Source organism: Desmodus rotundus, chromosome 5, assembly GCF_022682495.2.
Source record: "Desmodus rotundus isolate HL8 chromosome 5, HLdesRot8A.1, whole genome shotgun sequence".
NCBI classification, from domain to species: Eukaryota; Metazoa; Chordata; class Mammalia; order Chiroptera; family Phyllostomidae; genus Desmodus; species Desmodus rotundus.
In genome coordinates, this window is record NC_071391.1 from 154,933,540 (window position 1) to 154,961,202 (window position 27,663).

At 55.3% G+C, this 27,663-nt stretch overlaps 1 protein-coding gene across 4 annotated transcripts in view; it reads right to left on the reverse strand.

The window, feature by feature from the left end:
- KLHL29 (kelch like family member 29) overlaps positions 1–27,663 on the reverse strand; it is a 284,614-nt gene that overhangs the window by 120,730 nt on the left and 136,221 nt on the right. For all 4 annotated transcript variants that reach the window (XM_053925110.1, XM_024552500.3, XM_053925109.1 and 1 more), the window contains one exon: positions 5,163–5,492. In XM_053925110.1, the coding sequence (XP_053781085.1) occupies positions 5,163–5,447 (285 nt within the window). In that variant the 5' untranslated portion in view covers positions 5,448–5,492. The remainder of the gene's footprint in view (positions 1–5,162; positions 5,493–27,663) is intronic.

Consider the following 27,663-nt stretch of genomic DNA (forward strand, 5'->3'; position numbering starts at 1 on the left):
CCGCCCAGCCGAGATTTATTTTCCAGGGCTTAGCGCCCAGGAACGATGGGAATGTTTCAGCATGAGCGCTCCTGACCACAAGGAAAAAAAGCCCCCAATCCATTTCACAGACATCCACCAGGATGCTGCAAAGTCCATTCTTTCAAGAACAGAATTGCATTTTATGAAGCCGTCCGTTTTCTGTTTCATCTGTCAGGCAGGTTTGCTGAGAATAATTTAAATTTCATGCAGCTGCCACTGCGGGGCAGCGCGGCTTCCTTCCCATTCCACAAACAGGGCTGGCCCGGGAGTTGCAGTTTTGCTTTTCAACACCAGCAGACCTCCCCCCTGAGGCCTTGACCCCTTGACCGCCTGGAGCGAGGGCCAGGGGCTGGTGCTGTCCTCGCTCTGAGCCTCGCCTCCAGCCACATTAGTCAGGAGAGGGGACAGTCCAGTGAGCCTCCCTATTGCCCACTAGCACCCACTGCCGGGGGACTCCTTTCTCCCCAAATGGATAGGTACTTGGTCCGACCAGGTCTCTGCTTTATTATTTTTTTAAAATTTTTATTTTTGCTGACTTAACTTTCTAAACTTAACTTTTATTCAGTGCTTAACAAGCAGCTCGTGCTGTTCCAAGCTCTTCCACGCATTAATTTAACCAATCCTCACAATACCTCCACAAGGAAGATACCACTGTCATTTCCTGTTTCACAGACAAACTGAGACTCAGAGATACATTCAGCTCCTAAGCGGCAACGGCAGAATTCTAGCCCCGTTCTGTCTGCCTCGAGAGCCTGAAGGTCTTGCCAGCTGTGCACGCAGGGGCCACATAACCTTTGGCTGGAATTTTCCCACCTCTAACATGAGAGGTAAATACAGCCAGTCCTCGCATGTGATCGGGGATAGATTCCTGGAGACTGCAACTTCAAGCAAATCGATGTGTGACGAAAGCAATGTTACCACAGGCTAATTGTATAAACAAGAGTTAAGTTCCTAAGGCATTTTCTGGTCATAAAAACATCACCAAACTTCTAAATACAGACCTAAAGCACTTCTCACATTGAAACACTGAAATAAATGGGAGCTATATGTACATTTAAGAAGATGAATAAAAACAAGCGAGAGAATTCTTTTCCAACCCACTTATTCCCCTTCAGGGACCCGGGTAACTGGAGCCTCTCCTGGCAGCTGAGGGCACAAGGCGGGACCCACTCTGGACAGGAGCTGCTCCAGCGCTGGTCCACGCGCACACACCCACACTCAAGACAATTTAGACACGCCAGTTCACCCACATGCACGTCTTTGGGGTGTGGGAGGAAACCGGAGTCCCCGGAGAAAACCCAGGCAAACACGGGGAGAACACGCAAACTCCACACAGACAGTGGGCCCAGCTGGGAATTGAGTTTTTCCTTATCAATGTCATAGCGAATTGACGTTGGACAAGTCACTCCAGGACGTGCCATGTGCCCCTTGCTTGTGGGAAGTTGCTGCTTGCTGTCAGCAGGTGCACGAGAGGAGGGAGAAGTCCCCTGACTGTGCTGCGACAGTGGTTTCCATGGTGAACGCAACAGTATGCCAGGCAGCCTGGGGTGGGGATGCAGCCATACCCGGCCCACTCCGTTTGTCACTCAGGAAGGGGCCCTGGCAAGTTCTCTGGGCCCCACTTTCTGACCTCAAAACAGAAGGGCTGGAGGGCATGTTTGCCCTGCCCTGCCCGGGCTCTGGGGACTTGTCTCCTGGAGGCTCACAAGCTGACCCAGGTCCTGAGGAAGCTGTTGGGTGGCCTGAACCCTGAGTGTGCATGAGAGTGGCCTGCGTGCGTGTGCGAGGGCACAGCCTCTGGCCAGACCCTCCCCTGCCTCAGTGGCCTAGGAGTCTGAGCTTGCTCAGTTGGCCTCATCGAAAACCTGCAAGAAATCCTCAGGCCACAGAAAAATGAAGAAACAGAAAAGACGACCTGGGCCCAAAGGTAGCAGTGACAGCAAGAATTGTCGTCACCTCACTAATCAGCTGTGGGGAGAAGACCCAGCCCTGCCCTCCCCTGAGGTCTGGGGCCATTCCCATGGCTTGGCAGAAGCTGCCCGGCACTGGGGATGAACTGGCCACCAGGCCCTCGGGACCACAGGGAGGACGCAGGAAGGGGCAGGCAGTCCGTCCAGTACAGTGGTGGTCTGGCATGCCTCCAACCCCCAGACCATGCCCAGCCCTGGGGCGATGCTGAGGCCTGACTGTGCTGACACTTGTCCCTGGGGAGGTGGGGAGCTTCTGGTCCACACATGGAACTAGACTTTCCACCAAGGACACCAGTACACTCAGACAGCCTTACCGCACTCTGGGGCCGCAGGAACGCCCAGAGAGGAACACACAGCTCTGCTCTTGGCTTCTGTGCAGCTCTCTCCCCAGCCCAGCCCTCCGCCCCCCACAGCAGGGTCTCAGTCCTCTGTACAGGGGGCTTTCCTTTTAGGAGGGGCCCATGGCTGGAAAAGGCTTTACAATCCCTCTACCCATCATCTGGCTTACCAGGCGAGCTGACGCAGTTTCAGCGGGGGGCCTGCGAGAAGCCCTTTTCCTTCTAAGCCCCTCTGCTGCCATGCTACCTTGGTCCCAACACCCCTCTGTGTCACAACGTCACCTTGAGCCCCAGCCACTCAGAAACATGACTTCTTCCCCTGCCTGCTTGGGGCCCAGCTTCTGTGTCTCATCTGAAGACTTTCCCCCTTGGTGAAGCTGGAAACAGTCACCTTTCCTTCCCAGGGTGTGGACCTGGCCCCACAGGTCTCACCTGGGTAAGAGTGACAAGGGTGACGGCAGTGACAACGACACCTACAAAGGACTTGCTATGTGCCTGGCGTGGCTCCGCTCTGAGCACTTCACCTGTGTTTTAACCCACACAACCTTCACAACAGCTCCGGCAGGCGGGTACTGCTGCCAGCTCCCAGTTCATGGAAGTGAGGCCCAGGGAGGTGAGGCAGCTTGTCCGGGGCCAGTCAGCGAGGAAGTGATGGAGTGCAGTTCAAATCCAGGCAGTCTGGCTCCAGCGTCTGTGTTTATCCACTCCACTAAGCTGCCTCTGCCAATAACCTCAACAGGAGAGACAGTCTCAGGTCATTTGGTCACACTGTCCAGGCCACAGATTCATTATATCCCAGCCCGTGAACTCCCTGAGGGCTGGAGCTCGCCCTTGGCTGCTCAGCAGACACTCTGCTTGTTGACCAGGGAAACCACAGATACCTCAGTTCGGCTGCCTGTCGATTGATGTGGTACTCACATGGAGTGAGACAGATACACTGGGGGACAGGCATCTGGGGGGCAGCAGCCAGGCCAGAATGGCAGAAAGGCGTCACAATGTGAACTGAATAACAGTCTCCGGGACAGAAGCCATGGCTGGCTGCTGTCCTGCCTCTAACCCTGCGTGTCCTGTTCTTCTGACCACCCGAAGACGCCAGGGAGAGGCAGGGCCCTTCTTTGCTTGATGGGACAAGCCCCTGCAGATATGAAGCTGGTCTGGAGCTGGTTACTGAGGAGAAGTGTGCCAAGGAGCTGGCTGTGCTCACAGGCATGAACTTTCGCCCCCGCTTCCCACCCTCTCCCCACACCCCCGTCGACCAGGCTGAGCCCGGCCCAGCTGTTGTTTTCTGTCCGAGGCTGGGTTCCTTTCCTTCCATGTGCTGTGGTTTGGGGCCCCGCCAGGCAGGGACGGTGGATATTGAGCTGCCTGGGAGCCAAATAGAAGCTGTGTGGGCAGGCAGCTCCCTGCTGAGGCTCCCACGGCCTGGTCCTCCTCCACTTCCCTAAAAAGACCCCCATCCCTGAGAGGGAAGAAACCACAAAGTGGGCTCCCAGGCCCAGCTGCCCTCTCCCCACCTGCAGCCCCCAGCAGTCAGCTCCAGAATCTGCCCTTCTCCAGATGGCCAGCAGCTGGCCTTGCCTGGTGGCTGCCAGATGTGGTCGGCGGGCAGGCGGTCGTCTGCACTGCGCAGAGGTCACCACGCTGGAGCAGCCCTGGGGGCCGGGGCACAGGGGAGGAGAGTGTTTGGCTAGTCTGGGGGCACTGTGCCCAAATAACCCTCCACCTCCGCTCCCCAACCCAGCACTCCTTCCCTCCCCGCCTCAGTGGGGCGGTGTTTTCATAACGGAAAATAAAATCAATGAGGCCCTGCAGCAAGATGCCAGTGCGCTCCGAGCAGGCCTCCGATAGCTCCATTGTCTCGGCCTCGCAGGGCTCTGTGCCGGCAGCACTCACAGCCATTAATGGGAAGCAGGGCTGAAAGGGAGTTTTGAAAACCACAGAGACAAAGGCGCAGCACCCCTGGGGCGCAGCTTTCCAACGCCACAGGCCCCTCACAATGGCTGCGGTGGGGGCACCTCGCCTTTAACTTCTCTGGCAACTTTTATAGACGCAGGAAAGAAAAGACTAGACATACTTGTGCACACAAACACACACGTGTGTGCACACATATGCACACGCAGGCCCCCCAAAAGGCTCCTGGGAGGCGGCTCTGAATGACTGGCAGAGCCACAGGTGGCTTGTGCAGCCCCTGCTTGGCCAGCCAAGGAGACGGCTGGTGATGAACGGGCTTCTTGCCACCAGCCATGGGCCCCGGGGCTCGGAGAAGCAGGACGGGACCGGCTAAGCCCAAGCCAGGCACGAGCCTTGGTGACATTTTCATTTCCAGTCTCGGTTAGCAACACAGCCTGGTAACTGGGGCCACTCTCGAGGCAGGAGCCACCTCCAGAAGAGACGGAGCGACCTGGAGCTAACACCCCCAAGCCCTACTGCTGGGGCCCAATGCCTGGGTCCCTGACCTTGACCGGCTCTCCCAGACTTGGGGTGTCTCAGTATCCTCAACTGTCGGGTGGGGATGACAAGAGAACTGGTCTCATGGGGTTGTCTGAGGCTTGGAGGGGACCATGGATGCGAGAATTCTCAGCATCCTAAGTAGTAGCTTTATGCCCGTTTATGATTTACTGCTGGTCTGCACCTCTTGCAATCCCAGGTTACTGGTGATCCAGGAGGACTTGCCTGCTCTAAATCCACCAAGTTAGGGATTCTGCATTGCCAACAAACTGTCGTCTACCCCGGCCCTGGGGGCCAACACCGCAGAGCACGCAGCGTCCGGTGTGCGGCTCGAGAGCACTGCAGAGCTAGCCGGCGCCTACTCAGAGAGGACATGAGGTCTTACCTTGGTGGTGACGGCGGAGGCAGAGCTGGCCACGAGGCTGGTGATGGCTTCGCTGCTGCCGGTGGTGCAGGGAGCAGGAGCCGTGGCGGGCGTGGGCAGCCGGGAGGGCACCACTGGCAGTGGCAGGAGGCCGGGCCGGGTGCTGAGGCTGCTGGCTGTGCTGCCACCAGCCCCGGCGGTGGCACTGCAGATGCTGGTGGTCCCATGTGTCCCATTGGCACTCCACTCGCGGCGGTCCCAGCCCACCCGGTAATCTCTTTCAAAGCGGCTGTGGTGCCGCGACATCTCGGTGGGCCGTGGTGGCTCCTCACGGGTAAACAGAGGCCGGACCTGTGGGCACAGAGCGGAGGGGAGGGTGGTTTAGACAAACATCAGCCCTGCTAGGATTCGAGGAGGCAGCAACGCCTGTCACTGCCCACTGAGCACCCTCTCCGTGTGTGACAACGGGCTTTCAAACGTTAGCTCCTTTCCCACGCACAGCAAGCCCACAAAGCACAGATCCTTAGCCCCACGTCACAGATGAGGAATAAAAGATTTGTCCAGGATCACATGGCCTAAGTGTGGTAGACAGGATTCGAACGCAGGCACAGTTTAAAGTGAAGCTTTTCGTTCTACCGCGTCACGCTGCCCTGAATGACACAGGTGTGCACACTGTGATTATGGTTGGGGTTTCATCCTGATGTCCCCACTGTGAAAGCGAGAGCCCGTGGACTCCTCAGGTGATGGCAGCCACATCTACAGTCTCACTCTACAGTGGACGAGGCCCTCCACGTAAATCTCATTGGTCTTTATCGTAGCTTGAGAGCTGGCAGGGGCGGCCTCATCCCCAACATATGGCCTAGGGAGCTCGTTAAGAAGAAGCGATTCCTTTGAGTTCAGAGAACTAGAAGGTGAGAATGTGGCCAGGATCCTGGCCTTCCTGCTGTAGCTCCACATAGGATTCAAGTCGGAAAAGGTGTTAAGCCTCTGGGAATTAAGAGTTCTCTTTCAAAACCCTGTGACGCAACCACTGCCACCAGAGACCCCATGTTCCCAGACCATCTCCCATGTGACTTCTCGGCATATCTGAACATAAGGCCCTCCGTGTTGTCATGGAGACCCAGACACACCAGGATCCTCCGAGGGCCTTCAGCATCATGAGGATTGTGTTTTGCTCAGCATTACAGGGACTGGCCTGGCTCCCTGCCCAGCTGGGCCCGATGTCACACTCAGTCAGGAAAGGTGTAAAGACACAGGAGAGGCTGTCTCAGCCAAAGGGGCCGCAGCAAGGCAGCGGGCAGAGGGTAAGGTGGTACCAGGGCATAGACAGGAGGGTTAGGGCGGCATCGGCCCTGCATGTCACATGCCCAGCCCTGGTCACGGCTCAGGCATGACTTGCTTTTCTTTGACTCTTTTTCACTCTCTGACCCCTGGGGTGAGTTCCTAGAGGCCAGGAATGGCCGCTGGCTCATTTTCCCATCCCGCCCGTCCAGCTCAGCCCTGGGGGTCAGAGCTCTGGGACCCGTGGCTAGAAAAGGGAAGGCCACAAGCACGATCCTACTCTGCTCTTTGCACACCCAGACCTAGCTGTCAACGTCCGGGTCCACAGAGCCAGGGCCTGGTCCAACCCTGGCAACCTGTTATCTGTGTCCCACCTGTGTGGGTGGCCAGGCCCTGGCAGTCACTGCCCCTTCCCTTGGTACTGTGCCCTCTGCCAGGCATATGCAGCAGACCTGAGCTAGGCCTGTTGGGCCACCTGAAGCAGAGCTGACCATGACATCTTCATTTGGACAGTGGGCTCACTCTTTAGTTCATCATTATGCTTCACGGCTTACACAATGCCACACAATTATGTTTTTATCTAATAATAAGAAACACAAATGAATCCCCCCTTAGGCCCTCATTACAGGCTTTTCTTCACAGAGTCATCTACGCTCAGCTCTGGTCCCTTTCCTGCCGGCTCACACTACAACCTACTCCAGAGAGGCTGTGGCCATGCCCCCAGAATCGTTCTCACCTGCATCCTGAAGGTGCAGCTGGTTCAATGCAATGGGATGCTCACGCCCTGGTCCTTCTTCACATCTCCAGCGCAGGGTGTGGTGGAGCCCCTCTCCCTCTAGAAACTTCTCGGTGGTTGCTGTGACCCTCCTCCCTCTCTGCTACTCCTCCTTTGTCTCCTCTGCAGGCTCCTCTTTCTCTGCTTAGCCTCGAGGGTCCATGTGCCTCCTTCTCTCACAATCCATGGTCTCCCTGGGTGACCTCACCAAACTGTCCCCGCTTCAGCGGTGACTCCCTCCCTCTCCTCAGCGCCATAGCCACCATCCTACTGCCTGCAGTGCACCTTTACCTGGCTGTGCCACAGGTACCTAGATGCGGTATGTCCCTAAATTAACTCACAGCTCTTCTGCCTGGCCACTCATTCTCAGGAATTCCTTCTCCCAGGGAAAGCCACCCCACTCCCCCATCTCCGTCCCCATATTTGACAGCAGGGTCTTTGGTCCTCCTGCCAGTTGTTTCCCAAGTCTGCCCCCCTTACCACCTGCACATCCATGACCCCAGTCATTGTCGCCCATGTGGATGACCTCAAGCAGTCTTCCTGACCCCCTCTGGCTCTTTGTACCCATTCCCCACCCAAGGGTCCTCACGGCGTTTTAAAGCCACAAATCTGATCACGATATTTACTCTCCTGCTCTGAGTCCCATCCTTCAGATTAAGGCCCAGGCTCCTCAGGGCGGCCCAGAAGACACGAGGCTCTGGGCTAGCTCCATTTTCTGGCACCGGGTTCACTTTTGTTACCCCAGAGGCGATGCCTGGCCATTCCAAATGCCTTCCAGTTTCTGAAGGTGTCCCTGTCAGCTTTGGGTGTAAGCCCACCTGCTCCTAGGCAGGAATGGCTTCCCACCATTCCCCTGGCTCCATCGTGCTTGGCTGTTATAACTCAGCTTAGGCACTGACACTTCTTGGAGTCTGCATGGCCCTGCCCCTCCCGGGCGGTGGAGACCTCCTCTAACCCCGTAGCACCTGGCGCCCACCTCCATCTCACCAACTATGGCTGTTGTATGTTTGCTTCCTTGAGAAAAAGGAATCATGTCCTTCCGGCTGGCAAGGGTGCAGATGAGGTGGGCAGGTTCTTCCTTGTGCCCATGGGTGGCAGAGGGTGCTTGGGGTCAGGTCAAAGGACATGACTCCTTCTACTCCTTAGCCCCAGTAAAACCTCTGATGCCCATGAAACCTGGCAGCTCGCTGCCTTGAGACCACCCGCTGGACCACATGGTGGCCCCATTGTACTCACAGTCCTAGCAGCCTGCACCTCCCGCCACCCTCACCCCGCCAGTCATCTCTTCAAGTCCCCATTTAAAATGCTAAAAAGAAGATGGAGACTCAGTCAGCTGGAGGCCACACAATCTGGTTTCAGGCTCATGAAGTGTATTCAAAGCAAAGGTCAACCATTTGCATGCCAGGTTTGGGTTGGACTTCGTGCCTCAATTTAATTCTGCCTTTCAGAGGCAATGAATGGGTTGTGTTGCACAGCCTGTCCTTGGTGAGAGAGGTGGCAGTGGAAGTTTCCCTGCTGGGCACGGAGCCACCATGTCCAAAAGGTCCCGAGTGCCCACACGAGTGCCTGGGCTGGTTGTGGGGGAGGCGGCAGGAAATGCTCGATGTGGGAGGTGTCTCAGACGAGACTGGTCAAGCAATTACAGACAAAACATGTAAAAATGCTTCCATGTCAAAGTGGGCACCTTTCCCTGGCAGGCTGCCTGTGAACTGGCAGAGCCTGGCCCCGGGGCCTTCCCCAGAGAGGAAGGGGCTCTGGGCAGCAGCCATTCCTCTGAGTACGTGTGGTTCTTTGAAGTAGCACAGAAATTTACCTAAGGGCCTATTCAAGGTCACCTGAGAAGTCCTTTCTGTAATCTGGACATGGAGATTCAAAGTGTAAAAATACCTTGCAGCCTCATTGCGGATCCAAACTCATTGCAACCTTTGGTAAGTACCGCTGGAGGGAGGGACGGACCATCTTCAATCTTACGGCGAAGCTCCTTCCCGTTGGCTTTTCCCTCGGGCTCACCAAGCGCTCACACGCCTGCAAGCCCAGACTTCAGCCTCCCTCTTTCCTATCTCATCTGTCTTAAGAGCTGAGTGAAGACAGACATGAAGGTTTTAAAGATACTCTATGAATCACTTTGATTAAATAAATCGTTGTTCATATTTTCTTTTGTTTCCCCAAACCTTCTATTAATCCAGTGAACAAATATTTATTAATATTTATTTAGTTGCCACTCACTGTGCTGGACACAGGGACCACTGTAGTCATGCCTGTCCCTTCACGGGAAGGATGGACAGTGACCGAGAATCAGGTGCCCCGTGGTCAGGGCTGTGAGGATGGCAAACGGGATGGGCTGCGTGAGGTGGGTAGGAATGGGTGGCTCAGGGAGGCCCCTCTAAGCAGGTGGCATTTGAACTGAAACCTGGAATGTGAGAACAAGTCAGATTTTTCATTCTTCTTTTCTCTCTTTTTTTTTGCATCTTACAGATTTTCATTTCTAATAAAGTAAATATCAACCTTTAATATCCCACATAAAAGAAGCTTTTAGGGGATCCTTTAATTTTTTTTCCAGAGTAAAATTGTCATGAGACCAAAAAGTGAGAAAGCCACTGTAGTTGATGCCCAGCCGTGATTGGCCCGTTTCTTGCTCTGATCTCATAAGACTCCAAAGTGATGAAAGTATAAATCACTCCCACGTATGCTCCCGGCTGGGCTGAGGTTTTTGGCTGTTAGAGCCCAGGAAGCTGATGTGTGGTGACCTACTGGATTTGGACAAGTTCATTTGTTTTCTCATTTCTCATTGTTATTGTTTTCATTTTCATTTTTTAAAATTTAAAAAAATTAAAAATTTTCTTATTTATATTTTTATTTTGTTTTTAATTTTGTTATTTTCAGTTTTTATTTTTTCTCAATTTTTCTTTTTATTTATTTTGTTATTTTTTATTTTTAATTCTCTTTTCCTCAATTTCTTTTTTTTTAAAGAATTTATTTATTTATTTTTAGAGAGGTGAAGGGAGGGAGATAGAGAGGGAGAGAAACATCAACATGTGGTTGCCTCTCACATGCCCCCAATCGGGATCCCCCACTGGCCTGCAACCCAAGCATGTGCTTTGACTGGGAATCGAACCGGCAACTCTTTGGTTTGCAGACTGGCACTCAATCCACTGAGCCACACCAGCCAGGGCCCTCAATTTCTTCTTTTTATTTTTTTTCCTCATTTTTCTTTTTAATTTAGTTTACTATTTTTATTTTGTTTTTTTAATTTTTTCTAAAAAATTTTTTTTGTTTTTATTTTGAAGTCACCATGTCTATTGACCTTGCAGCCATCTCTGCCAAGGAGGAGTGCTGTATTGGCAATTACATACTACTGAATACCATCGGCACGGGGTCCTTTGCTGAGGTGAGGATGGCCTGGCACATTTTGACCAGCACAGAGGTGGCTATGAAAACCACGAGCCAGTGGGGCTTCTCTGAAGTTTTTCAAGATGTTCATTGTCTTAAGAGCTTAAATCACCCCAAATAATCACCAAATTATTTGTAGTGATTGTCACCTGGGACCAATACTTTCTCTTCAGGGAACACGTGAGTGGAGGGCACTTAGTAGACTATCTCGAGAACCCCTGTCACAGGACCAAGGAGGAAGCCCGAGCCACGTTCCTGCAAATGGTATCAGTGGTACAGTCCTGCCACGGGAGGAGAATCGTGCACCGGGACCTGAAGCCAGAGAACATGCTTCTTGGCAGCGAGCTAAATATCACACTAGCAGACTCTGGCTTCCTTCAGTACAGAATTTTCAGAGCACGAACTGCACACCTTCTGTGGTGTGCTACCGTCTCCTCCATGGCCCCGGAGACCTTGCAGCTCCAACCCTGTGACGGCCCGAAGGTTGGTGTCCGGAGCCTGGGGGTCACTCTCTCCAGGATGGCGATGGGGAAAGTGTCATTTGTGGGGGGAGAACTTTGAGGCGCTGAGCCAGCGTACATGGAATGGGCAGTTCCATGTACCATATGTGATGACTCTAGAATGTCAAAAAGTGTTCAGAAAACTAATGACTATTGGCCCCAGCCAAAGAACAACCCTGGAGGATACAATGAAAGATCCACGGGTCAATACTGGCCAGGCAGGGGACCTGAAGCCATACAGCGAGCTGCCCTGGAGTGACACTGACTCCCAGGTGACAGAAATAATGAAGAACCTTGGGTTTAAGCTTCACAAGATGTAGGCGTCAGTAGCAGAAAGAAAATATAACAGTATTATGGACGCCTATCTGATACAAGACACCACAAAAAAATGAAAGGCCGAGCCGTCAGGGTAGGGCCCTGCCCCTCCCCTCCCTCCAGCAGCTGTCCTTCTGCAACCTAAGGGTTCAGGTGTCAGGGCAGAAAACCCACAAGTCTGCTGGTCCCAACCCAGCTTGAAAGCAAGGATGACCATTCCCGCAGCCAGCCTGGAAACAAGGGTGGCCATTCCCCCAGCCAGGATGGAAGCAAGGATGACTGTTCCCCGACCCAGGCCAAAGTCAAGGACCACCATTCCCCTACCTGGCCTGGAGTCCAGGATGGCTACCCCCAGCCCAGCTCTCCTGCGTGGCTCTGGGGGTAGCCATCCTGGCTACCCCTAGCACCCCTACAGCAGCAGCAGCACCAGGAGCCGTGGTACAGCCCCAGAGGGAACCACCAATGAAAACCACCTCCAAGCTGCACAGCCTGGTGATGGGGCCCAGGACCTCCCTCTGGCCACAGCCAGGGCCTGCAGGGCTTGTCTAGGAGGGTCTTCAGGTTTGTCTTAAAGTTCTTATGCTGTAGGCTGTCCACAAAGAAGGAGCATCTCAAAAGGACAAGAGTCAAGCCAACATAATTTTAAAAGTTATGGATGGCTAGGGCAGGGCCGTAGTTGAAGATGATGGGGAGATCAAGCCGCACTCCCTGCATTTTAAATGCTGAACCTGTGGTGCCGGCCACGTGGTTTAGGAGACGTGCCAGAGGCTGGTGCAAACGGCTTCGGTGAGAGTGTTGCCAGAAATGCAGGCTGTGTGTGAGGTGAGAGGACTTGGTCCACGGACGACGGAGGTGTGCTCTCTGGAAGTGTGCCGCAGCGCTCTCTGCACGGGTATCTGGCATCTCTGTGGCTTCAGAGGCATCTTATCCAAAATACCCGCTGACCTGGGAGGATGGCCTGGAGCCCCCTGGAGGTCAGGAAGAGCAGCTGCCCTCCTTGTGGGTCCACACCTGAGCCCCCACCTGACTGAAACTTCAGAGACTGGACTGCTTTTCCTGGGGCCCTATCTCCTCCCCTGTGCTCCCATGTTTGTGGGGGTTCTTATTAAACTATTTGATTCTCCCAAAACCCTGGGTGGCAGGTATTTAGAATACATGCACACATGAGAAGGAAGAGCTCTGGGGTCTAGAAAATCTGCTGTTCGTGGGTAGAGGCAGCCGTGCTGAGGGCCAGGGGAGAGATGCTTTGGTGCAGGTCTAGGGCTAAATCTGGAAGGTCTCCCAGAAGTGGGCGTTTTATGTGCGAAACTTGGCTCTGGCCTCTCCAGTCCTGCATGGCCAAGCTGTTTCTCCATCACACTTGCTGTCCTTTGCACCATCCTGGGGATGCTTGGATGACCGAGAAGAGGAAAGCGGGGCTGGGCCCTCCCCTGGGGAGGGCAGAACCCCATTTTGCTTGCCTGAAGTCTCAGGCTGGCATAGAACCTCCTAGTTCATAACTGGAGGTCTCACTAGGCAGCCACGCGGGCAGGCATCCGGGTCTCGACTTCTCAGAGCCAGACCCAGATTCAGAGAGATCGGAGCCTGGGCCCCGGACACCACCAAGGAAGCCGGCAGCCTGCTGGTTCCCAGGCCCCTTCTCTGTGCCCCCGCCTGTCCCTCAGGGAGCAGAGATGGGAGCAGAGGACCTCTTCACAGAATCAGAGCCGATGTGACCACGGGGATGAACGAGTCATTACCATGCCTGCCTGGCGGTGAGTGCTTCTGTGAGTGTTTGGCCATCGGTCCCGCTGCCCACCTCTACCCCCAGGCTTCCTCATTCTGAGCCACACATGCCTGCCCCTAAACACACACAGGCACACCCCCAAATCCAGGGATGGGCTCCCCTAGCATCCCAGAAACTCAGCAATGCTGCACTGATCAGCTCAGTCATAACCGTTAAGCCCAACCACCTCACGGCTGAGATGACCCTCAGAAGTGGTGTAGAGGCCACCCTGGGTATGCCCAGTAGCACCCCTGATCCCCATGAGAAAGACAGTTTTTTCCTTTTTCCCCAGGACCCCTCTCTGGGAGAGAGGGAGGGGTCTATTCCTGCAGTGTGCCCCATTCCTGAGAGATGAGGCACAGGGCCCCGTGATGCGCACTGCTCACCAGAAAGGCTGTCCCCCACCCAAGTGGGGCATGCCAGGGCCCCCACACACCTGCTGCACCTTTGGGCTCCCCTGCATCAGCAGTGACCAGAGGTCGGCTTTCCTGCCTGCTGAGCTAAGCCCTCACGCTGGCCAGCACCACCTGGCCCCGGGGCTGCAGGAATGGGGGAGCGACCACCTCTCCCCAGGCTCTTTTGGTTCCCCTTCAGGAGACGCTGGGTTGCTAACTAGCATAAAAACCAAATGACAAAACTGCCTTAGCCCCTGACTTCTTTCTAGCTCCTGTGCCAAACATCCGCCCACGACCTGTGCCTAGAACCTTCACTTCCCTGTCACTCTCCTTTCTCTTTGCTCCTGATATGCAGATAGGAAACATGCTCCAGCTCCGCTCTGCACCCCAGCCTCCCTTTCCTCGGCTTTGCCGCACCCTCTGGATGGGAGCACCCCCTGCTTGGAAGATCCCTACCACCGGGACAGGCCTACAATTCCAAGGCCAACAGCAATTGGGCAGGATCCAGGACGAAGACAAAGGAGACTGTCAATTCTGATGCTGTCGGGAGCCTGAAACACACAGCCATAGACTCCCTGAGACCCCCCTGTCCTAGGTGGGCTCTGTTGCCCAGGGCCACTAGGATAAGAGACTGGGCTGGGAGGAGGCCATCCTCAGCTGAACACCCATGGCTTGGGGATCTCCTGTCAGGAACCCCAGGGCCTGCCATAGATGGGCTTCTCCTGTAGCTCAGGGATGCCCTCATGGATGCAGGCCCAGGCTCACGGAAGGCTTGGGCCACCCAGGGCCTGATGATGGGGAGGGGAATCAGCTGACACCCAGGCTCAGCCCTGGTGCCCGGGCTGTGTCTCCCTCATTCCATCTCCTGGACACTTGCTGGATTACCAGACAGCTGCCCTGCTGCACAGATGTGCCTCCACATGAATAATTCATGAGTAAATAATTAAGAGTTTCATGTGTCACCGTCATTTGTATTGTCCGTGTGGGGCTGCGCCATGGCAGCGCTCTGGAGGCTGGTCACCCCCCGCAGCTGTGGACGTGTCTCGTGTGCGCATGCTGTACCCAGGCTCATGGGTGGCTAATGACCCTTCCCTCGTTCTCATCGTGAAGGCGTGCGGAGGAGTGGGTGCAGGCTGTGAGGGCCCCGAAGGCATCATTAATCCACAGGAAGGTAGGGAGCCTGCGACGCCTGTGGACGGGGAGCTGAGGAATGAGATGCAGCCTGTCCAGCCCCGAACGGAAAACGTATGATTGCCTCATTTGGGGGCGATGCGCCGTCACGCCGGTTGGAACAGCCCGTGCCCATCTTTCTTATTTTCATTTTCCTCTCTGCATCTTTTAGCCTTTCTTCTGGAGCAAAATAATAAACAGCAGCCAGAACACCATCTTGGCAAATGCAACGCAGGAATTCTCTGGGTGGTCCTGGAGATGCCGGCCAGGAGTTGGCCCACGTCATTAGCAGGAGCTGGAGGTTCCCCTCGGAAGTGCCCCTCTGCTTCCTGGGGCTGCTCCAGCTATCACGGACCTCCATTCCCACTGAGCCCTCACTAACCCAGAAGCCTTGCTTTTGGCTGAGGCTGGGGCAGGTGCCAGCCTCCTGCTATAAGAGGCCTTCTCTGACCAGCCCTCTCTGGTTGGAGCTCACACAGGCAGGCCTATGACCCAGCAATAGCATCTTCCACCCCCGCCTCCCTGTGTGAGTTCTGCTCTTGCAAGCATGCTCCCTAAAAACAGGACCTCCCATTTCCTCCATGTAGCTGACTGAGCACAGACTGGGTACCCAGGGCGGGGCTCAGGAAATGCTCCCATATTAAAGTGACAGACCCTTTCCAGCATGAGGCACATGGTAGGCTGGGGCAAGACAGGTGCCCAGTGTGAAAAATTCCAGAAGGCCTCCCTGGCAGGGTCCCCTCTGCGCTTCCAGCCCTGGAAGGGAACCCTCCTTATATTTTGCCTCAGCCATCTTGGCCCGGTCCTGGCCCTAAGGGTGAGGTGCTCCTCAGGGGGCTGCCGGTGTCCAGCACCTCCAGGTGGGCATGAAATGTGCAGGGGTGGGAGCCAGTATAGGTGCCAGCCTGGGCCCAAGGCCTCATTTCAAATCCTTCGGATCAGCTCAGGAGCCAAGGGAGCTCTGAAACAGTCATAGGCTGATGCCAGCCTCTCCCTGTCCCCTCTGTAGGAGGAGCGACCTAAGATGTAGTTTTACTGTTCGTTTCCTTCCTTAAAATACCAAGGCCCCATTGAACTGAACAGTCTGCTCTCAAAGGGCTCTTTCCTTCCACCTCTCCTTGCCCAGCCAAGAGCAACCACTGTCTTCCTGTGACACTCTCCTCCTTCGATGAGCTCCCCTTGTCCCCCCACCTGCCATCACTGGCCATTGCCCTATCAGGCCTCACTCAGAAGGGTCAGTGTGGGGACTGCCCAGTGCAGGCACTGCCCAGTGCAGGCACTGCCCAGTGCAGGCGCCAAGCTGGTGCAGTTCATCCCAGCCCTACTGCTTAGCTTCCAGCAGGTCCCACCAAGACATGCTGCAGCTCCAGGGTGCAATGCAATCAAGCATTCTCCACCAGGCCCTCCAGGCTGGGAGGAGAGGGGGCCAGGGATGTGGTAACTCAGTGACCTCTGACCTCTGCTTCCACTCTCCGAGCAGCATCGGCCTCTGTAACAGGGGCGTCAGCTTCATCTTTAAAAGAAGACAAGCACTGGGGTGGGTTCGAGTTCTTGTGGACAGAGGGAACTGGTCCTGGGGAGGTCCCGAGCCTCGGGCTGGGTGGGTGCTGCTGTGGTGGGCTTCCTCTGCCCAGTTCACCAGCTCATTGCTCTGGAACCACAGCCACGAGAAGGGGTCCCACCCCGTGCTCCACTCTTCTGTCCCAAGCCACCTCCCTGTCCACTTTCTGCCCCACCCCAGCCTAGGGCAGTGGAGCCAAATTCATGTGCCTTTTGGCATCCTATACCAGTGAGAGACTAGACCGAATCCTGTCTGAACCAAAGTGCCAGACAACCTTTGCGATGTCTCCGCAAGTGGGCAGTGTGACCTTCCCTCCCCCAAGGGGCCGGGGGTGGGTGGGAAGCATTAAAATTCACTGCACTGTGCAAAGAATTTAAAAAAAAGAAGAGGAAGACAGGGAACCTACTTTCTTCACTGCCAGCTAAACTACATTTATTTCTGGTCCTCGTCCGCCCAAAGCTTGGGGGAGACACAGAGCAGCAGACCTGAGACCCTACTCAGCAGCGGGCGGAGGCAGGGAGGGAGCCCTGCATTGCAGGTCCTGCAGTGGTCACGGCAACGACAGTGCGGCCTTCTAGGGCCCTGGGTTCCTGCTCCTCACCAGCGAGGTGAGTAAGGGAGCCCCGCACGGGTTGCTCTCCACGACATCCCTGTGCCGTGGGCAGGGATGCCCTGACACATTTCGTAAATGAGCAGCGCAAAGAGGAGAGGATAAAGCTGAGGGCTGGGAGAGGAGCCTCAGTCCCCCACCCACCCATGATGCCAGCTCTACACCACCTGGGTGCTTGTTACAAACGCTGAACCTCAGGCCCTGCCCCCACCGCACTGAGTCGGAGTTTGCATTTGTGACAAGATGCGGGTGGGGTGGAGTGCCTTGGTGGGGATGGGACTCCAGTGCAGGTTACAGTCTGAGATCCAGCCGATAGCAGGACCGGAGTCTGCCCCAGGACCCAGGCATCCCCACGCCCTGTCGGGGGTCCCTGCTGCACTGTGGTCCTCAGGGGACCCTGGGGAGGAGAGGCATTTTTGGGAAAAGCCACATTCCATAATTACAGGGCTTAACATGTGACCTAAAACACCAACGCTTCAAAAACGCTTTTTTGATAACAGGCTTCAGGGAAAAAAGGTATGATTCCTTTTCTGGACACAATCTCCTGCGCACAAAGCAGTCTGCCTGCTTCAGGAAGGGGGGACCCAGTGCCCGATCCAGACGGACAGTAGTAGAAGGGCGAGCCTCCTGTTTCCCTCCCTTCCCAGGCACACCTTTGCTTTGAAATTTCTGGCTGTGGGTTTTGATGGAGTGATATATATATATATTTTTCAAAGAGGCACACATGATTCAGAGACTTTTCTCGTGAGACTAATTGACTAGGCATTTGTGCCGTTGCTACTGGTATAAATCATTATAATGGTGATACTGAAAAATAAAAAAGATATTGGAAATGACAGTTGGCAACATAGTATCAGCACGAATGAGGGAAGAAGAGAGGTGTGTATAAATTAGGGGACGGAGGACACAGGATCGATGAGGCCCCTACGGCGGGCGGATCTGGTTCGATCGCTTCGAGGAGGATTAACCAGGGTTATCGTTATGAGTCGCCACCTTTGCCTCCCCACTCCTTGTTCTTGGTGGCTCCACAGAGAGCGGACACGTTACACTTTGGAGCCTGCCTTCTCACCGTTCTGCAAACACACGGTTGCAGTGTTAGAAGCTAACACAGTGCAGCTACTCCCTTCTCCACGCGGGCCCTCTGCCTCTCGCAGCCCACACCTGATTATTCTGAGTCTTGCAGAATTGACTAACTCAACGAGATCTCTCTGCCCAGTGAATGGTGTTCATCAGTGACCCAAGCTGATGGATGAACCCTACTGGGGGCCAGACCCAGAGCAAGAGTGGCAAAGAAGACAGACGGATGTTAACTCTCTATCTGGCTGCCACAAAAAGGCTCTTGTAATTTGCTTGCTTCTAGACAAGAGTCTATTCAAAAGTCTATTTGGAAACATTAGGGAACGGCCGTCACATGGCAGGCAGATCATACCGCCTATGACAGGATATTATCTTCCTCGGGAGAGACTGCACTGCTCTCTTATTTCCCCGGGTAAGCAACGTCTGGGCTGACGGGCTGCCGAATAGCTCCAAGGTCCGGGGCCATCACAATCCTCGTCCAGAGCGAATGCAGGGTTTGTGGAACGTTCATCAGCACTAGCGGGAGCACACTGCTTTTTGTCTCCACCTCTGGTGGGCTCTGGGAGGGGGGGGGTCCTGTGTATCTGAATCCATCCTCAGGAAACCAGAAGGTAGCTGACTCCCTCTTCCAGATCCACTTCCGGGAGTCAGGACTCTGTGCCCCCAACCCCCGATCCCAAAGCAAACCCCTAGGTGTTCTGCCCTTTCGTGTTTAAATCCGATCAATTTCACTGACTGCCCTGGGGCCCTGTGCAAGACCTTGAAAGCTGGCAAGGATGGCTCCAGCCTTTTCAGGAAGTGGGGCTGCTCAGGAGGGCAACGCACCGTCAGAACACAGAAGAGCAAGCTGGAGCTCAGGGGAGGGAGTGGCCAGTCAGGGCTGGAGCCAGCAGGGTAGGTCAGGGGGCCCTGGAGCCAGGGCAGACCAGCTTCCCGGGGCTCCACTCATTTCAGAGGCTAGACAGAGAGGGCGGCACGTAGGAGACAGAATAAGAGCAGCTCAGCTAAGGTTGGAAATGGGGCTTTGCCCACTAGGCATCTGGTCTGCTGAGCTGCCCACAGATGGGAGCTGCAACACACCTTTCCAACAGACGGGGGCACCACAAAGGCCTTTGCTTTGACACTGGGAGCCCAAGGCCATTCTGGATCAGCAGGGGAAGGGAGGCGTGTTTTGGGCCCCTTGGGAAAGACTTTTGTCCCCTGGTTCTGACCACTGACCCCTTGTTTTGGATGCACTCCTGCTGACCTCTCTACCGAGGCCCGGGCTTGTCTCATACCTTAGGGGCCCCTTGGCCTTTGTTTTGAGAGCTGTTGCCTTATCTTGATGTACTCCCTTCAGATTTTCACTCTCTTTATTGTTTGGCCGTGCTTTTAATTTAATTTAATTAAAAAAACCCACCCAGACCAGAGGGCAGCCTGTTGCGAGGTTGTGTTTTAGCGCCACCCAAGCATGCAAATGAGGCAGCCTCTGTTGACAAGTTCACATCTCCAGTGCAGAACTGGCTGTTTGAACAGCTTGTGCGCAGTAATTGAAACATAGATTTTTTTGTTGCCTATCTGTTTATTTTTAGATTTACCAAGCAGAGACGCTTGGCTCCCAGGCTGCCACTTCCTCCCCTGCTGGACAGCCTGGGACCACTGGCCCTGTGCCCACTGCCAGCACAGATCACCACGCACCCCCTGGGGTCCCGTCCTGGGTTTGTCCCGCACCTGACCTTGGGTTTGGTCTTCACTGTGGCTCCCAGGACCCAAGGCGGGGAAGCTGATGAATGCAGGAGGCCCCCCAGCTGTTTCCTGACTATCAGGTCCCTGATGACCACTCCGTCCACACTGCACGGGCTCTCATGGCGGCTCTGGGGTCAGCAACCTCCTTGGCAACAGTGGTGACCGAGCACAGGGTGTTAGGGCAGCGTTGGAACGGGGTTCCAGACCTGCCATTCCCGAGGCAAGGGGTCTCTGACAGAGGAAGGGCCACCTGGCTCAGAGGAGATTCTTTCAGAAGCAGTTTTCTAGTTGTGCCACTTAAAAAAAATATGGTTACATCAGCCTGGATAGGCGAGTTGAGCTACGAGGGTCATACAGCCCCGATCTCGGTGGCTTACACTACGGAGTGTGCTTTACACTCCTGCTCCCCGCTCCCTGCCAGTCAGCTGGGGCCTGCTCCAGCTGACCCTTCCCCAGGAGCCCTGCTGGGGGAGTGCCCCTCACCTGGCTCTGCACGCTTCCCCCGGAAGGGACACACATCCTTTCTGCTCTCACGTCATCGGTCGAACGAGCCCCACAGCCACGTCTAACTTTAAGCGGGTGGGGAAGTGTGACCTTCTCATGTGCCTAAAAGGAGAAATGACTCTGGGGAAAGGACAGGGAGGAGAGGGTGTGTGTGTATGTGTGTGTGTGTGCACTCGCGTGTGCAGAATGTCCTGGTGGGGCTGGGTTCTCATCCTTTGAACCCCGCAGCATCCCTGAAGCCCTCTGTCTTGGCATCAGTGACATTCACTTGACATTCTATGATTTTTGTCTTTCTGTCCCAGGGGGCTGGCAGCTCCCTGAAGCAGAACCTGCCTCCTCCTCCTCATCTCATTGTTCCCAGGGTCCACCGACGGCTGGGAACATGGCAGGGCCCCCCACCTGATGCTAACTGAATTGAACTGTCCCAACGGCGGGGGTGTGAGCAAGAAGGATGTGACATGCAGAAGCATCCTCAGACTACTTCCTTCTCCCAATGGGGTAATCTCCACCTCCGCCTCCCTCAAGGCCTTCCTCTGTGCCACTTCTTCCTGGAAGCCCTCCTAGGCCACCCAGATAGTAGGGCAAGCCATTTCAGACCTTTCCCAGCACCCAGGACTAACTGCTCTTTTCTCCTTATAGATCTTATGAAATGATAATCATGTAAAGGGATTATTAAATAGGCTGAACTCAGTGGAATAGCAGCAGCAAACAGACATCTTTTGCTCCCACCGCTGCCCTTCAAACTATTCTGTTGCACCCAAACAGCTTCTATCATCATTACCATCGTCATTGTCACTGCCGCTACTACTTCCTCCACCGACGGCCCATGCGGACTGAGCCTCTGCTGAGCCTGGCTCTATGCTAAGGGCTGTCGGCACATCAGCTCTTTTCATCTCAGAATAAACCTATGAAGTGGGCACTTTCATTAAAGCACAGAGAGACTTAAGTAATTTTTAGATTTAAGTGACCTATGTGGCCACACAGCCAGTAACTGGCAAGGTCAACTCTAAAAACAATCTCATCCTTGGCTTCTCATGGCCAAGTCCAATCTTTTATTGGAACTTTGATCTCACATCCAATCTGGAGCTCCCCCCGGGGCCCTGCTCCTGCTGACGCAGGCTCAGCCTCCTGCCATGGGCAGGGTGTGCGGCATTCTCCAGCTCCCACTGCCTCCTCTCCCGCTGCCTGCTGCTTCTGGCTTCCCCGGAGGGGCCAGGAGGGAGGCTGTGGACCGCAAGGCATGACAGAGCCCCAGTGCTGGCTCTGCTGCCTGTGGGTGCTGCCATGGGTTCTTGGTCAGAGTGGCTGGGATGGTCTGGCTGTGCTGAGGGGCTCCTGCAAGGCTCTGGCGACTCTTCCAGATGGCTCACGTCTGGCTCCCCTGTGCGGTGTCCACTCTGGAAGCATGAATGACCGTGGCACTACCTCGACCAGTCAATTCACTTGCAGACTCAGGTGTGGTATTGGTGCCCCCCATCTGCAGAGAACACAGTTGACGCCCTCCCAAGCGCTCCAGTCTCAGGGTAGCGCCAGGCCCCACAGAGGATTGGCCTGAGTTGATGGCAGGTGGGGCATCCCCGGGATGGGAGGGAAGAACCTCAGCTCTCCCTCCTAGGACGATGCTCTTCCCAGGAATGATGTTCCCTACAGTCATCACCAGAGCTCCTAGCTTATGGGCTAGGGAAGGCAGGGACCTGGTCCTGGGGCTACCTAGGCCCCCCTTTTAATCTGGGGAGACTGAGTGCCTTTCATACTCAGCCTTGGGATGTGTCTGAGACTCCAAGACATAGGAACAGTCTAACTGAACATCCTGCTATGGATGAGTCAATCATTCTCCAGCTCAGTTCTCACCTCCTCCAGGAAGCCTTCCTGATGACACCAGATTACTCTGTTGCCTTACCCTTTTGCCCTACTGCAGGGTCTCACATGCCTGATGACATACTGTGCTCTGAAAACACACAGCATTGGCCACTCCCCACTCGCTGCCTGTGTGGGAATCCTATGTACACCCACCAGCCATGTCCTTTGTCCACAGTCACATTTGTGCAGGTCCAGCTGCACAGAGCTCAGTCCCAGGGTCTACTGATGGCAAGGGAGCTGGCACCCGGAGGACAACTGGGGACGACGGGGTGCTGGGAGGCTGTCTGTGGGCCTGATCTCAGCTGCGGCAGCCTGGGGAGGAGGGGTGAAATGGCTGTCTGTCCGGGGCTCTGCCCAGCTCAGTCTGCACACACAAGCAATCCATTTACAGAGGACCAGCCCTCAGCAGGTGCCCAGAACAGGGCTGACACCCCACTGTCTGGGTTCAACAAAGGATGCTGCAGAGGTCGGGGCTTGGATGGGGAGGGAGGAAGGGAGTTCCTGCCTGAGTCAGGAGGACTCGGGTGTCAGATACCAGCCTGGCACCATCAGGATGGACTTCTGGGACCAGAATAAAAGCAGCTCAGTATTGCTCATGCCAGAAGAGAGGACCGGCCTGGCACCCATTCCCTGGCCACCCAGGAAATGACCCAGCCCCAGAAGCAGGGTGTGCTAAGCCCTCTAGGGACTCCCACCTATGGGGGGGACCGCCTGGTGAGTCTCCTCATGAAGTCAGAGACGTGGGCATGAGGTGGGGCCTGCATCACTCTCCACAACCGAGCCCTGCTGTGGGGGCCAGCCTCCTGACTGGGGGACCCCTCAGCTGTGTGGTGCGAGGCTTCCTCACCTGGCCGCAAAGAGACAAAGCGGAGGGGGGGCAAGGAACACCGACTGAGCTCCTGCAGCATGCCTGTCCCTCTGAAAGTCACTGCAACTGTGAGTCGGAGCGCTGCCTGCAGTGCATAGAGGGGGAAACTGAGCCTCAAAGATTAGGTGGCTTGCTCAAGGCCACAAAGGGAGGACGTGGCAGTGCCAGGGGGAAAGTTCTTGCATTTGGCTTTGAGGCCAGTGCTCCTTCCGCATCCCCTCCGGGTCTCATGTCTGGGCTCAAGCTCCCTGATGGCCCCGGCCCTGCAGATCTTTCTCCACAAACTTAACACACTTCTTACAGGTCCAACCCCCTTGACTGACAGCTGCGAGTCACTTCCTAACTCCAACCACTTCCCCCACCCCATCCTGGCCTCCCTGGTCTGAGCTGCTATCCTCTCTCACCTGGGTTTCTGCCCTAGCCTCCGAACTCATCTTCTTCCTTCTCCTCTGGCGCTCGTTCAGCATATTCCCCGCACAGCAGCCAGGGCGATCCTGGCAAAGCCCAAGTCAGGTCCTCTCACTCTTGTGTTCGAGTGTCTGCAATGGCTCCCACAGGGCCCCGAGCAAAAGCCAAACCCTTACAAGACCCACGCGACCCTGCGGCCCACTTTCCCCTCTCGCTTTGCCTCCCCTCCAACAACTGCTCTAGCACACTGGCCTTTGATCAGCTCTTCGAGCACCTTAGGCCCTCTCCTGCCTCAGGACCTTTGCACGTGCTGCGCCTGCTTGCCTGCCCCACTCATCCACAGAGGGCCAGTACTCTCATTTCCTTCAGCTCCCTTCTTAAATGTTACCTTCTCAGTGAGGCTTTCTCTGACCACCTTATTTTAGGATGCCAAGCTCTTTCTCTGCTTTATTTATTTATTTTTTATAGCTCTTATTGCCTTCTTTGAAACCACACAATTTACTTAGATTTCTCGGTCTCCCCCACACTGGAATGTAATTTCTTTCTCGGTCTCCCCCACACTGGAATGTAATTTCTATAAAGGCAGTGTTTAACAGATATGGATTCATTTAAAGCACGTGAGAATCAACCATTATTATGGCCATCTCCATTTTCCAGATGAGGAAACCAAGGGACTGAAAGGTCCAGCAACTTGCCCCGAGTTGCCCACCCAGCCAGCACGTGGCAGAGGCAGGATCCAAGCCCAGGCAGCGCAGCGCTCAGCCGCCACGTGGCCTGCCCCCAGCCCTGCTCACAGCTGTACCTTGGCTCAGACAGGGCCTGGCCTCTGGTGGGCACTCAGGAAGGAAGGAAGGAAGGAAAGAATGAAGGAAGGAAAGCAGGAAGGAAGGAAGGGACGCTGACGTCCCATGTAAGGAGGTTCCTGTGCTGTCTTCTCTCCCTACAGACAGACAGACAGATCCTGGACTGAGGACGCCTACTGCACCCTCCTACGCTGCCCCACCCACCTGGCCACCCTTATCTGATGGGGCAATGTCAGTCAAGGTCAGTTAAGGGAATGCATCTGCCCTGAGTCTTAAAGTGGCTCCTTCTGCCCATGGCCATGGGGAAGGGCCAGCTCAGGCTCATTGGATAACTCATCTCCTCAGAACTGGAGGAGACAGCCTTACGGCACAGCCAGGCTCCCACCCCTGTCTTCTGTCCAGTGTCCCCCACAGAGCCCTGGAGAGTCTGCTGGGTGGGTCTGGGGGTAATATCACAGCGCGGGGTGGGCAGACTTGATGGGCTCCGGCTGCCCCAAGCACCCTCTTCGTAATGCACCGGAGCGCGAGCACTCCCGGGGAGCAGACACATCCACGATGCAACTCCTCCAAGGAAAATTGCTCAGGCAGCCATTTATTAAACACAACTGCTCCCGAGGAGGCCTTTGGGCAGAGGAGACACCAAACAGCTCTGAAGCCCCAGCCATCCCTGAAACCGATGAAGCAGGCTCCTAGGCACTATCTGACTTTTAATCAGCCTGCTCCTTCCCCGTCTGGAAGGTCTAATGAAAAGTTACACTGCGAGGAAACAAGGAAATAAGCAGTTTCAGAGGGGGGGGACATACATTTAATTTCTTGCCTTGGTCTGCTATTTGCATAAGCCTCAAGGGAATGAATAACCAGTAAGAGAAAGAAAAGAAAAATAACAGTTTCTTTGTGTCTCCGGGGCCACGCACTGTGCTTGAAAAACGACAACGCTCTGCCTTTAACCCACACAGGCAGCCTGGGCAGGGCTGTGCTATTGTTGTCTGTGTGGCAAAGGCCACTGGTGCCTCCCATGTCATTGGTCCCCCTCTTTCTTGGGGGATCCAGTGGGAAAACACTCCCCAGGCCCACTTGATTCTAGCTGGAGCCATGTGACTAGGTCTCACCAGTGTGTGTAAGATGTGTGCAAGTGATGTGTGTGCCCCAGGCCTGCATGGGTCCGAGCAGGGCTGCCCTTGCCACCTTCCCTTGCTCCCTGTCCATGGCAGGGGTGGTCGAGGCCCCGACGTCAGAGACACACCGTGGAAGAAGCCTTGGTTCCTATCGGGGTCATAGAGTAGAGGTCCTTCTTGTCAGCCCACGCTGCACTGTGACCTGAGAAGGCTGTGAGCTTCTCTTGGAGGAAGCCACTACATGTGGTCAGCAGCTAGCCTGCTCTGACTAATGCAAACTTGACCTCACAGGTGGGGAAGTGGAGGCTCAGGGAGTTGAAAGTGACTTGCCCCAAGTCACCCAGAGCCTGGGTCCAGCCAAGCGGGACCATGGGAGTGTTCACTAGGCCTGGTTCCCACCCTGCCTCAGGTGTCCTGGAGAGAGGCCGGTGGGGGGGGCATTCTGAGCCCATCCTGCAGGCTCCGCTCCCCAGGGCTGAGCAACACGGAGGCTGATGCCTTGTGGATCCAGGCAGGAAACTGTCCCTCCCCTGCCTCTACCCTGAGGAGAAAAGGCAGGGAGGACAGAGGCACGATGCTGGCTAGCCCAGGACTGTCTTCTTCCAAATGCCCGATTAGCCCTGTGAACAGCGTGTACTGTGCAGAAAAGGTCAACTCCAGAGAGTAGGAACCTCAGCAAATCCCCAAGGAGCCAAACCCTGACAGTGGCCACCCCATCGGAGCGCCTGCGCCCCATGGACACAGAACAAGAGCGGGGCAGAGATGGGGAGGGCCTCCCCCGGCAGACCTGGTGACGGTCAGCAGGCCGATCCCTGTCCGGACGGCCCTCGTCTGCGGGGTGGCCTGAGTGTACAGCTCCCAGACACGCGGCTCTGCGGAGGCTGAAATAAGTCCTCCAGACGCCCCGGGAATTGTGGCTCCTTGATGGACAGGTGCGCAGAAGAAGATGCGATTAAAGAAAGGAAGGGAAGAGCTCTAACTTACTGGGGAAGAAATACAGTTGCCAAAGTCTGAGAGGTTATTTTAAACAAGAGATTAGAGAGATGGGAATGAAAACAGAAGAAAACAAAACCCCACCCCAACCGCAGCTGCCTGGCTGAGCCCTTTAGGCTGGCTGACACCGCTCAAGGCCACTGCCCGGTGGCGGGGAGGGCACTGACAACACTTGCCCACACCCTGGCCACTCCCAGGAGTGCTAATTAGTTCCTGGGATTAATTCTCTCATTCTCCAGACAGTCCCAGCTGCGGGGGTGCTGTGGCCGCTGCCAGAAACAAGAGTCTCTGCGGGGAAGACGCACCTACTGTTTCCCTGGAGCTAGACTTGGGGCCCAAACCCACACATCCTGCCCAAGAAAGAGGTGCCGGCTTAGCTGCCATTGCCAGGAGCACCAGTTCTGTGGATTTTTTGGCTTGGACTTTTTTTTAACGTGTGTTTTTTAATTGTGAGGTGCTTCAGTAAGAATGGTGAACGCAGTGTGTCTGGGACCAGGAATTCTGGGTGAGTTGCTGCTGCAGACGCTGGGACGAACCCTGCGTGGCTGGTCGGCTCCTGTCTTACTGTCCCTCTGAAACAGAAGAGGCACGGAGCTGGGCCAGACATACAGCTGCCAGCCGGCCTTGGCAGCACTCAGCGCTGCACCAGGGCTGCGAGGGGCGGCACAGAGGCACTGGGCAGAGGGCGGATCTCCAGGAGGCCCTGTCTGTCAGGGGTAGACCGGTCCTCAAGGGCATCTCGAACCATCAGACAGGAAGTGTTGCCTCTGGTGGGCATGAGTGTGAGCCCCCTGAGTTCTGGGGCCTGGTTCTCCCCTCTTGTCTTCCCCACAGAACCCCATAGTGTTACCTAGGCATATATGTACCCACCCTTCTGCCCATTCATTCATCCCTGCACTCATCCACCCTCCCACGGATTCAGTGCTCCACCCACTGGTGCATCAACTGTTTGCTGAGCATCTGTGCCGATACTCTGCCAGACATCAGGAAGATTACCCTCAAATGAAGGTGAGAATGCTTCCGAGCGGGATTCAGTATTGAAACCTGTGTTGTCTGTCTGATAGTCACTGCCCCCCTCCTTCGTCTGATAGTAGATTACTTCCCATGTGGAGCCTATTAAGTACGGCTTGCGTGCTTCCAACTCACTACTGGGGTAAGCACGTGACCGGGCCAGGCAAATCAGCGTACTCGATTCTACAGCCATAATTACTGATTCTGGGTTCATGCCCAAACAGACGCAAATGTGATACAGGAACTCAGAAACTAGGCTCTCGCTTCCCTGGGGATCATGACAGTACGGATGCTGAAGCTAGACGGGCCCCTCGCCTTCGTCCCTGGTCACGGGGAGGAAGCTTTCTGCAGAGCAGAGAAGGAAGCCAGCCACTGAGGTGGGAGAGGAGAGGCGGA